Source organism: Fukomys damarensis, unplaced genomic scaffold, assembly GCF_012274545.1.
Source record: "Fukomys damarensis isolate Sample0158 unplaced genomic scaffold, DMR_v1.0_HiC HiC_scaffold_33, whole genome shotgun sequence".
NCBI lineage: Eukaryota > Metazoa > Chordata > Mammalia > Rodentia > Bathyergidae > Fukomys > Fukomys damarensis.
This window is the reverse complement of record NW_022900945.1, coordinates 6,602,569-6,614,209: the sequence shown is the minus strand read 5'-3', so window position 1 is coordinate 6,614,209 and position 11,641 is coordinate 6,602,569. Positions and strand designations below refer to the sequence as shown.

General features: G+C 45.1%; 1 protein-coding gene across 3 annotated transcripts in view; it reads right to left on the bottom strand.

Moving 5' to 3' along the window:
• The window catches only part of Cth (cystathionine gamma-lyase), a 38,680-nt gene that overhangs the window by 8,096 nt on the left and 18,943 nt on the right, over positions 1-11,641 (bottom strand). For 2 of the 3 annotated variants that reach the window (XM_010605120.2, XM_010605118.2), the window contains exon 11: positions 9,512-9,650. In XM_010605120.2, the coding sequence (XP_010603422.1) occupies positions 9,512-9,650 (139 nt within the window). Of the gene's footprint in view, positions 1-8,735; positions 9,293-9,511; positions 9,651-11,641 lie in introns of those variants that run through there. The other variant, XM_010605119.2, reaches the window with a different exon arrangement.

Sequence of the window (11,641 nt, the reverse complement as noted above, 5' to 3'; positions counted from 1 at the left end):
AGAATTTTTTTTTTATTTTTTTTTTTTTTTTTTTTTTTTTTTTTTTTTTTTTTTTTTTCCTGTACCAGGGATTGAACTCTGGACCTTGTGCTTGAGAGGTAGGTGGTAGCACCACTGAGCTAAATTCCCAGTCCTCATATATCTAATGCTCTTTAGCTGTCAGTTCCAGGGGACAAACTGTGAGCCAAGAGCTAAATCTACTGCCTGTTGTTGCTGGGTGTTTTGTTTTGTTTTGTTTTGGCTGTCTCATTTAATTTGGATTTTATTTCTCATTAGTACATGTCTCTATGCGCACTGATTACTTCCAGCTTGGGGATTTAGCACCTATGCATACTGAGCCTGGATCACCTTTACTCCCCTCTCCCACCCTCCTGTCTCCCCCCGCCCCCTACCTCCTTCCCATCCCTACAGTGGTCACTTCCCTGTTCACAATATGGCTCTTATTTTGTCCTTTGAAGTGTTTATATCTTGAGTCTCACTCTAGAGAAACCATATTAATCTCTTTTTTTTCGTTTTTTGTATCAGGGATTGAACTGAGAACCTTTTGCTTGCGAGACACGCAGCGGCACCACTGAGCTAATCCCTGGCCCTCCATGTTAACCTCTTGTGATTTAGTTTACTTAGTATCACCATCACAAAATCTGTCCATCTCCCTATAATAAATGACTTCATTTCTCCGGAGTCTAAATCCCTGGTAACCCTGGAATTTGGCTACTGGGAGAGGGATAGCTGAGCCATCTAACTCCTCTTACAGACTGTACCAGAGTCCCCCGAGGCCACCTGCACACTGCTTCATGCTTGCAGAAGGGATTATCTGATGGTTCCCGAGCCTCCCCGCAGTCGTGCAGAGGAAATCACCTGCTTCTCCAAAGGGAAATCGCTGTCACCCCTGGAGATGAACTATGAACCCACTACAGAAGTCAGCTTCCTGTCCCTTGGAGAACAGGAGATGTTCCCAGCGTAACTAGAAGCTGGCTTATGTGCCACGGCAACTGTTCTGAGGGAACAAACTCAGGGCCGATATGTTAGTGATGCGAAGATTTCCCAGAGGTATAAATAACTGTTGCCTACTTGCAGACAAAGCCCTGTACAGATGACGAGGGATAGAGAAATGAGAATCGGAAGTGACCAGAATGAAACAATGTGACAGGAGAGCTGAGAAATGTCTTCCGGACAGTAATTACCTGTCTGTCTAATGACCACTGAGAGCTCAGAGGCTTTCGTGCTGCCACCAACCACACTGCACACAGCCTTGAGCAAGTCCAGAGGAGTGGTTTAAATAGTTGAGCAGATACTTCTTGAGCTTTCTTACTAAATCAGACTGACATCAGAGGGCCCAGACTAATGGAAGTCTTGGAAAACACTATACATAGAACACTAATCTGATTCTGCAAAACTGAATTGCACACAAGAAAATCCATGTTCTGCTCCCAAAGCTACCTTGAGCTCAGAAGATGTTGTCAGGAGAGCACAAAAAAGCATTCTGCCCTGTTTCAGTTGCAGGTAGCCAAAGAGAGAATGATGACATGTAATGAAAGCAGTCACGGGCCTCCATTTGAAAACTTTTTTTTAATTTTTAATTTTCAAAAAGAACTATTACATTTAAAGACATGTGGCCATTAATTCCCCTCAAAAATAGTCTCCTTAACTTCCAGTGCACTTAGCCCATCATTCCTGCACTTTCTGCAGCAGCTCTGGAGTTCTCTTTCTCGAGTCTTTACAAAAACACAGTGAATGCTGCTTGCCCAGTGCCCAACAGTGGAAAGGCAGCTCATAAAAACAGGACACTGTGTCCTCATCTGCCTTATTCACCAGATCGGGCACCGTGTGGCTTCCAGCTCCTCCCCAGACTCAAAATGACCAGGAAAAGGGAACATACCGAATCCATTCAAGACACTGAAGTGGCCAGGACAGCACGACCACAGCCTCTCATGTGAGGACAGCGGAGCTGCTCAGAAATTGGCAGGAGCTATGGGATGGGTGTGTTTGAAGCAAGGAGGAATTTTTTTGATGTGTCTTTTACTGTAACAAATATTTTAAATTTAAACTTTCACCACAGTCTGTGATCATACTTCATATTTTAAACAAAATTTAGGTGACATGTGTCTCCTTTCAGGGACTTCCTTCTGGGTCGGCCTCTGTTAGAAAGAAAGATTTACTCCTCCTGCTCATGAGCGTATCCTCAGAACCTCTGCCCTGGCCAGATTCAGCACCTGAAAGGCTCACGAGGAGACAGCGTAACTGTACAAAGTCCCCAGCGGTTCACTCTCTCCCTGTATCCATGACCTCTGCCCTGTGACTTTCACCTCTCAGCTACCGACCAGATGTGCTTAAAGACGTCCCGGTAAGCGAATGAGTCAGATGTGATCCAGTAAGCCTTTCTGAAAGCATAGCATTAGAAGAACACATTATTGCCATTACTGGGGGCTTCAGAAATCTTACTTTTAGAAAAAAGTGGGGGGAAAAATCAAGGAATTTTAAAGTACCATTTGCAGTGCCAAAGCCAGAGTTAAATTTGGTTATAACCCATTTGAGACATACAGAGACAAAATGAATACTGCTCTCCTACCGACTGCCCCTAAGACTGGGAGGAAAAAACACTGTACTACCTCACGGCACACACGGGCTGCATAGACACAGAACCAAGATTTGGGGCTGGGATGTGCAAGGAAGGAGCTCTGCTCTTTAACCTGCTGTGATTAGCTAAGAGACCCCTCTCCTTTCCAGCACCGAGGAAGAACAACAGTGCTCTCTGAACAATGAATTCTCATTTCAACCTTTTGAAGCCAACCACATAATTCTAGTGCTCACCATTGACTTAGTATATTTCCTCACTGTGCTTGACGTTATTTCACAAACAAAGCAGTCACTATTCCAAATAATCCAGGGAGTTCAGTGCTCTTAGTGACTCTCTTTTAGAAACGAGGAAACAGATTGAACTGCTGAAAGCCACAAAGGAACTAAAACCTGGGCTCAAATGCAGGCCCGTGACTCTAGAGTTCATACTTTCAGCCCCATTTTGTATTTTTTTAGTGTACCCTAACCCTAGAGTTAAATTTTGTATGTGAGGCATAGGGTGAAGTAGACTTCACAGTGCTATAAAATATGTGGTTTTGTAAATCAAATGATGACAATACATAATCATGATATTAGAACAGTGTTTAGATCAATTCCTCATTTTTATATTTCAAACAACACATTTTCCGGCACATTAGTAAATGAGGTAATAGAAGGATTTCCAGATGGGAAGGTTTTTATTTTCCCACTTCAGATACACCACTGACTTCCTTGAATTTAGGAAATCTGCCCACTTGCATCCAGGTTGGAGAACCAAGCTGAGTGTGTCAGACTGGTGTCCTCTGCTAAACTTTGAGGCGTAGTCTAAGTAGCTCAGCTCCTCCCTTCCTCCCTCCCTTCCTTCTTATTGGGGTTTGATCTACCACAGTGTAGAGGCTGGGTCCTGGTTGGTCCAGGAAAAAGGAGCTGGGTCTAAGGCACATCTTAAGACTCAGCCAACCTTGGATATTGTTGCAGCAGAGCAGAGCAACTCAGTGCCATAGCCAAGAGTTACAGTTCAGTGTGGAAGCCAAGTGCCACAGCTCTGAGGCACAGCTGAGCTTTACAGCTTAGCGTGGCAGCTCTGGGTCACAGCTCTTGTAATTTGAAGACTCAAGAAACTCATGGTCAGTTGAAGAGGTGGAAGAAAAAAACCTTTATTATACTGGTGAGCCCTGGCAGGCTCAGAGGAGTCTGAGTGCCCTACCAGAAATGAGAGCCTCCTTATATAGGGATCTACAGGGTAGACGAGCATGCTCACTGAAGCAAAGGGGGTGGAGTCACAGAACATTCCTGAAACACAGGCCATGTGAGCATGCTCAATGAGTCAGGGGGTGGAGTTACAGAACATTCCTGAGAGGGGGTGGAGTTTAACAGAACCTTCTTGTGAGGGTCAGCTTAACAGAGCATTCCTGAAAGGTCGCACAGTTCAAACAGTCACAAACCATTTTGATACTTTGGGTAGAAGCCCAGTAACACAAACTTACATCTCCAAAGCAAAATATTCTGCAGAAGAAAAATGGAGGCAAGGCAAGGGCCTGGCTTATTGTATAGCACTTCTCTATCGATATGACCTGGAGGTAGGAAAGAATCAGTGTCACAAGCCATTGCCCAACTTTGGCAATGGATGATGAATCTAAAACACAATCAGCTTGATTCTGCAGCCTGGAGAACAGAGGCCAGACTAGAGAGCAGGTTGTCAAGCTCTCTAAGAGAATATGAGGGTCTACCTCTGACCCCCCACCTCATTTGACAGAACCCAGCTATCTCTAGGCTCCCAAAGCACTCCCAGAAAGAGGGGATCCTTCGAGCATCAAGGGTTCCTCCCTTCAACTCGGAGAACTCTTACTTAATTTGTGGACTATTGTCAAAAATTGTTTCCGTCGGGCTGGGGATTTAGCTCAATGGTTCGGCACCTGCCTCACAGGCACAAGGACCTGAGTTCAATCCCCGGTACCAAAAAAACAACTTGCATCCATCCATGGAAACCAAGATGATGCTTCTCCAAACATCCACTGTCTTACTCTTGTTCCCATAAAATAAGAACTGTGAAAATCGAGAGGTGAAGGAAGGTGAATAACACCCTCCACCAAAGGTGCCACCCCGACCCCAGAACCCAGGAGTCTGTTACCTTACCCAGCAAAAGAAGTCTACATGCTCAGGTCCGGGATCTTGAGAAGGAAGATCTTGGATTATCCAGTCAGCTCAACCCAACCACATGAGGTTGTTTTTGAGATAAGTTCTCACTAGGTAGTTGAAACTGACCTGGAACTCACTATGTAGCCCAGGCTGGTCTCAAACTCACAGCGATCCTCCTGCCTCAGCCTCCCTAGTGCTGGGAGGCGTGCGCCACCACATGAGTTTTTAAAAGTGAGGAGTCTTTCCCAGTTGGGTGAGAGTGGTAACTTGAGAGAGGAGAGAATTCAGGGAAGGAGGAGAGGAACCCAGCCCATTGTGGCTGGGCTTGAAGGTGCAGTAAAGGGACCAGGAGCCTAGGTCCCTCCAGAGTGCTGAGATCACAGGTGTGCACCACCCACCCAGCTCCAGACCTCAAAACATAGGGAGGCCGCTCTGTTTAACAAAACCACTCCTCACAATTCCTGTTTTTCTGTCTTTTACAGAGGCTATTTTTGAATTTCGAAAATCAAACAAGACGAGGATACCTGGCATTGTGTAGCTTTTGAAATATCCCACAGTAAAACTCATCCAACACGAAGACTGCTAACAGCAGAGCGCCTTCTGTGATTGTCTATAACAAGAACAGTTTCAAGTGTCTCCATAATATCACAATGGTCGTTACTGTTATTTGGTGGTGAGCAAACTTTCAAGCTTATTTAGTCATAAAACACTCATCGCTGGGCACGGTGGGGCACACCTGTAATCCCAGCACTCAGGAAGTTGAGGCAGGACGATGAGGAGAGTTTGAAGCCATCCTAGGCTGCATCATGAGTTCCAGGCCAGCCTGAATTGCACAGTGAGACCTCATCTCAGTTAGTTAATTAATAAACTAATAAATAAATACACACACATACTCTTATTATTTGTATCATCAAGACACAGGCAGAGCAGCTCCTCCAGCGGCTCTTTTCCAATAATTCTTTTTAAATTTACCTACCAGTTGGGAAAGGCAGCTAGTAGCTAAATTAATCATGAGAACCATTTTTCTCCAACCAACATCATTAAGCAGTCTGTTACTTAGTAACAAGAGCAATGTTCTAATCTAAATACAACAAGAGTGGAGTTTGCCCTGATTCCAAGAATCACAGAAGCTGTCTCTAAAGCAGTGTCTGCATAAGGTGTTGCGAAAGGGCCAGGGATTTAGCTCAATGGTGCTGCCGCCTACTTTGCATGCACAAGGTCCTGAGTTCGATCCCCGGTACCCCCAAAAAAAAGTGTCTTGAGAAAGCATGGGACAGTGCAAGCACAGATTTTGCCAACCGCTGTCACCGGGTCATAGGAAGACAATTCAGTGCCAAATGTACTGCCTGCTTCGTGTCACGTGACTCCGCACCGCTCCGCTCCATGAAGTGACATCACCGTCACTCGCCTTCCCCTGGAGGCGGGAGCTCCGACAGCCGCCCAAACCAGCGGCCAGTGGCTGCTGAGTGCCTGAACTGGGATTCGAACTCGGAAAACCTGATTTCTACTTTTCTATAATGGAAGCCTGGGACAAGATGTCTTTAGATTCCCTAGAAAAAATTACTTTTGCAAAAAGCACAAAAACCCTACTTACTGTAGCAGTAGGGGAGGGCGGCAGGGAGGAGCAGGCAATGTTATCCAAGTGGGGAGCCCCAGCCGTGCAGCCAGGACGCAGGCCGGGCTGGTGTGGAGGCTGTGGACCCGGCTGCACCCCATCGTGTGCCACCCACCCACCCACCCGCAGGGCCTCCCTTCTCCAGAGTCGCCCTCTCTGACTGACACCCTTCCTCCTCTCCCCAGGCCCACTCCCCTGCAGAACTCACTACTGAATGGCAGCAGCTAAGAAGGGCAGGACCTCGGCCCCAGCTCCGCAGAGCAGCAGAAGCCGCAGGAGACAGGGCCAGGGCTGAACTTCACTCTGCTGTTTCAGTCTAAATCCAAGAAGCTTTCATAAAACATCACCCATCCCATACTACAGGATTGCCACCCATATCCCTTTCCTGGTTGTGAACTCAGGGTTTTCACCAGGCGGCCTTGAGCCTGTAACAGCTCTTACAGTCTCAAGACACCAGGTTGCTAATCCATTTGAGGCTTCTTCAGGGTTGAACTAAGACTGTAGCACGGGAGCAAAGCCAGGAAAGATCAGGACCCGAGTTCTAAGCCACGTGTTTTCCTGGGTGGCCTGCTCTGTCACACACGTTCCTGGCCAAGGGATACAGAACGGTCACACAGTAGCTCTTCACCTTCTTGTCCTTCTCTGTTCTAATTCAACAGGTAGACAGGTGCTGTGGCTGTGTCTGGGCCCCCGCAAAGCCTCACGCGGTCCTGTGGGGCTTTTCAGAGGTGGATCCAGAGTGTGTGATGCTGGGATCGATTCCTGGAGCAGTGCTGGGATCATGGCACCAGGATTAAGGGTGTGAGCACTGCCCACCCTAAGCAGCCTGGATAAGATAAAAGGTTCAGAAAGCTGAAGTCTACCCTTTTTGCTTTGCTGCCTTCTGCCCACCATGAACTGTTTCTCCTCTGTCATGTGCCAGCCTGCCTTGGAGCCTGCTATGAACCGAAACCTTTGCAAACCATGAACTAAATAAACCTTTCCTCCTGTAACTTTGGGTGTTAGGTATTTTATCTCGGCAATGAGAAAACTAAGACAGCGATAAAACAACTGAGTTAATAAATGAAGGGAAATATCAAGTCTGAGTTTTTCTTTCTCTAGTTGAAGAAACTAAAATATAAATCAGTATAAAAATAGCAATGAAATAAGAAGTCTCTAGCCCCTGGTGCTTGAGTCACCTTATTCAAAATACAGATGTCCGCAGTGTCTGGTGGTTCTCAATGGAACAAATTTAAATTTATTTTCTGAGCAGTAAGTCAGTATCGGATCAAATGTGTTTACTGAAAAAAGAAAGGAATCAATCCTTCATATAATCTTTAATAGCTTCCTTAAGAGAAGTTTATTTTTCATACTTATTTCTAAGTTTGTAGTTCTATGAGGAAGCAAATGGAATTAGGGTGTCTCTCCTTATGGAAACGGAAATTCTCTTTTTATAATCCCTTGTGGTTGGCTAATTTGTAACTTTCCTGATTTTAATGATAACACTTTTCTTCTTCCTTGATGACATCGTATTCATTCTGTTTATCACATTGTTATTTCTCTCAACATTGGCCTAAGAGATTTGTGAGGAAGCAGTTCTGTTCCTTTTAAGTTTCTCTAAAGTCTGTTGCAAGCTTTATCTTTTTTATTCCTCTGAACAGTCCTTCAGATCCACCTGAGTAATTAAGTGATATTACTTTCACTTTACAAAAGTACTACCAAGATTTCATTTCTACGCAAAATCAATTTGTAGTTCCACGCTGCTTCCTGACTCTTCAGAGGAATTGGGTCATGTAAGACTTTTTGTTGCTAAAAAGATGTCTTAATTTTTATTTTTTTAAAAATTCCAGATTGAATTTCCTCTCATATATCAGAGCAGGGAGTCTTTGGCTCAACATTTGAAAATTATGGATCATTGTCTCCACTTTGTAAAAGAATGCACTGGAAAACTAAAAGGAAATACACAGGGACACTGAAAAGCAGGGCAAAGGAAGTGCTCCTCCGGCCCAGTGCAGGCTGCCAGCCCGCCTGTCCTGAGCACACCAGAAGTACCACCTTCTCCCACGGGAAAGCCCTCCAGCCCCTTGGCTGGCCCAAGTTTACTTACCACATATAGAATTTGTAACTACTCTGCAGCACTAAATTTTGAGAATGATAGTTACCCAAGCAAGTTTACAAAAATTAATGTTGGAAGTCGGGCATGGTGGCGCACACCTGTAATCCTAGCACTCGGGAGGCAGAGGCAGGAAGATCGCTGTGAGTTCGAGACCAGCCTGGGTTACATAGTGAATTCCAGGTCAGTCTCAACTACATAGTGAGACCCTGTCTCAAAAAAAAAAAAACGAAAAAGAATTAATATTGGAGACTGAGAGCTCTACAAGCAACTTCTGGGAATTCGAAGGTCTAGAAATGTGAGTTCATGTCACACAATATAGGAATATTAGGATGAATTTGATAATTACATTTATTGTTTGAAAAATAATAGGCAGTAACTTTAAATCAGTAGAAATTCACAACAGACTTCTCAAGTATTTGATTTTTTTGACATACGGTAATCAAATGTAAAGCATTGCTTACAATACTTTGTTCGACAATGTGTAAAAATCAGACCTGATTTAAGAAATATCATTTAAGAATTTGACTTCTTTACAAAGCATCAAAACTGAATCACCCTTATACCGTAAACATGACTGAAGCAAGTCTTAGGTTATGAATAAAAGAACTGTTTGTTCCCCACAAAGCGGCACAAATCTTACCTCCTCCAGAAGCTAACATATAGCAAAATTAACAAAGAAATATTAGCAGAACTGACCTCCCAGGACATACAGGAAACCATTTTTAACAGGAAAGAGCCCTACCAGGTTACAGCTGCGAAAGGTAACGAGGTCCCTTCAACTTCCTCTTGAAAACCCCACAGAGCCCCGCTCAGGGACCCGACCTCCTCGGGAAGATGCTTCTGACAGCAGGTCTGGAATCCTACTTGGGGCTTCCACTCTCAGGGTGCTGTAGAGAAACGCGTTACTGCGTCTGCAGGCCAAGACCTCACCGCCTCTTCAAGTCCATTCCAAATACTATTAGTCTTTCAATCTGCACTTTGACCTGAATTTCCTGCCCATTTATCCCGCTGCTGTCTATAGGAGGGGAGAACCCTTAGGCTTCATAGTAAATAGAGTGATCTTCCACCCTCAAGATCTGAGACAGAGGGAGAGAAAAAGAACTCACCGCCGCCTTCAAAGCTTGATCCAGATCTTCCAGAAGGTCTCTTTCATCCTCCAATCCCACAGACAGCCGAACCAGCGTGTCACTGATGCCAAGCGTTTCTCTGTCATTCTTGGGCACTGACGCATGGGTCATGATTGATCTGGAAGAAGATGTGAGCAGATTTTATCACTGTCTCATACCAGGGAAGGCAGATTTCCGTCTCCTCTGTTACAAGTACCCTCAATTTCTTTCTTTCTTTCTTCTTTTTTTTTTTTTTTTTGATACCGGGGATGGAACTCAGGTCCTTGTGCTTATGAGGCAGACGGTGGCACCACTGAGCTACAAACCCAGCCTTCTGCCCTGAATTTCTTTCTGCCCCAAACAACAAACTTTTCATATCTGCATTATTTTTAACATACTAAAACAAAAAACTGGGCTGGGGATTTAGCTCAGTGGTGCTGTCCCCTGCCTCATAAGTGCAAATCCAATCCCAGATACAAAAAAACAAAAACAAAAACAAAAAAACTATGCAACTTTTCTAATCACAACTTTTAAATGCAAACCAAGATTTTAAAATTGTGTTTAATCAGTTGGAGACTAGATAAAGATGTGGTTTTTCTATAAAATGGAATACTACTCAGCCATAAAGAATGAGAAATTAGTCATTCATAAGAAAATGGATACATATTGAGGATATACTCCTAAGTGAAATAAATAAGTCACACGTGTGAATACCAAACAGTTTCTCTGGTGTGAATAAATTATAATACTACATAAGATCCTAATGAGATAAATGACATTGTGAAATAGGAAGAAAAGTGCTAAAGGTGTAGGGAAAGTGGGAAGGGTAGGGGAAAGGTAATAAGGGAAAAGAAAAAAATAGGAGAAAATGAAAAAATGGAAATAAAGTGTTTGTAAGTGGGGAAGGGGGGGTGAAGGTAGGGCAGGGACAAAGGGAAAAAATGAGAACCAAGACCTGTCAGGTAAAGGTTCAAGATCCCAATGATGAATGCAACTGTACTGTATACCTAAAATGTACCAATAAACTCAATGAGAAAAAAAAAATAAAATCGTGTTTATGCTGCTGGTAAGGTATATTCGATCCCAACACGGGAGGTGCCTGTCAAGCACCCCCACCTGAGAGGGAAATACCAGCCTCCAAAGGGTATGGGGTTTGATCAAAATATAGGGTGAATGCTGCAGATTGGTTTTTTGGGGGGGTTTTAGTATCACAGTAAGAGACACATTGCCGTGAATCGCTCTCAGATTTTCTCTCTCACTTTGAGCACACTCATCCCATCATCTTTGCCACTTTCTGAAGCATCCCGAAAGTCCTCTTCCCTGAGTGTCTTTATGAGGCATGATCAGAAATGCGGTGAATGCCGCTGCCAAGCACCACCCAAGGGAATGGCAGACTCACGAAAACACGACGGCAGCTTCCGGTTCCTCCCCCAACACAAAGTGACCGTGGAAAGGAAAGGTTTGAAGAGACCTAGGACATCCAGGCAGCCACAACAGTGCAACTGGAGACCCAGAAGAAGACTTCGACTTCCAGAACTGCTGTAGAAAGTGGCAAGAGCCACGGGCTCGGCGTGTTCCAAGTAGGGGGGATATTTCAAGGGGGACTCACAGCAATGTGTCCTTCACTGTACTTTTCAATCACACCTCGTAGATGACACTATTGGCCTGAACAAAGGAGGCTTTGGCCAGAAGTCACGCACCCATGACCACGCCGCTGGACAGCAACTGCCTGCAGGGTTCATCCCAGCGACTAGGTGGATTATTCTGGAGGTGCCTGTGTGAGGTGGATCAGGGAAACAGGCCAGGACCATAGTACGAATCCCAGCCCATGCAACCCAAGGCATAGAGGCCTTGAATTCCCAGGCCAGCTAGCAACTCACTGGTACCAACCATCAGCAGGCAGAGACGCGGAGCACCTCAGAGCTGGGACCAAGAACAATGTGGTATTTTCTTTAAATAACAAACCAGGAGCTAAAGACCGCGCACTGCCCCAGGCGGAGTCATCCACAGAAACCTCCAGGCCAAAGGCCTCCCTCCAGAGCCCACGGGAGGGAGACAGCTCTGCGCAAGGAAGCGGAGACAGCAGTGACTCAGAGGCGGGCCAGCCCCCCCCCCCCCCCCAGGCCCCCC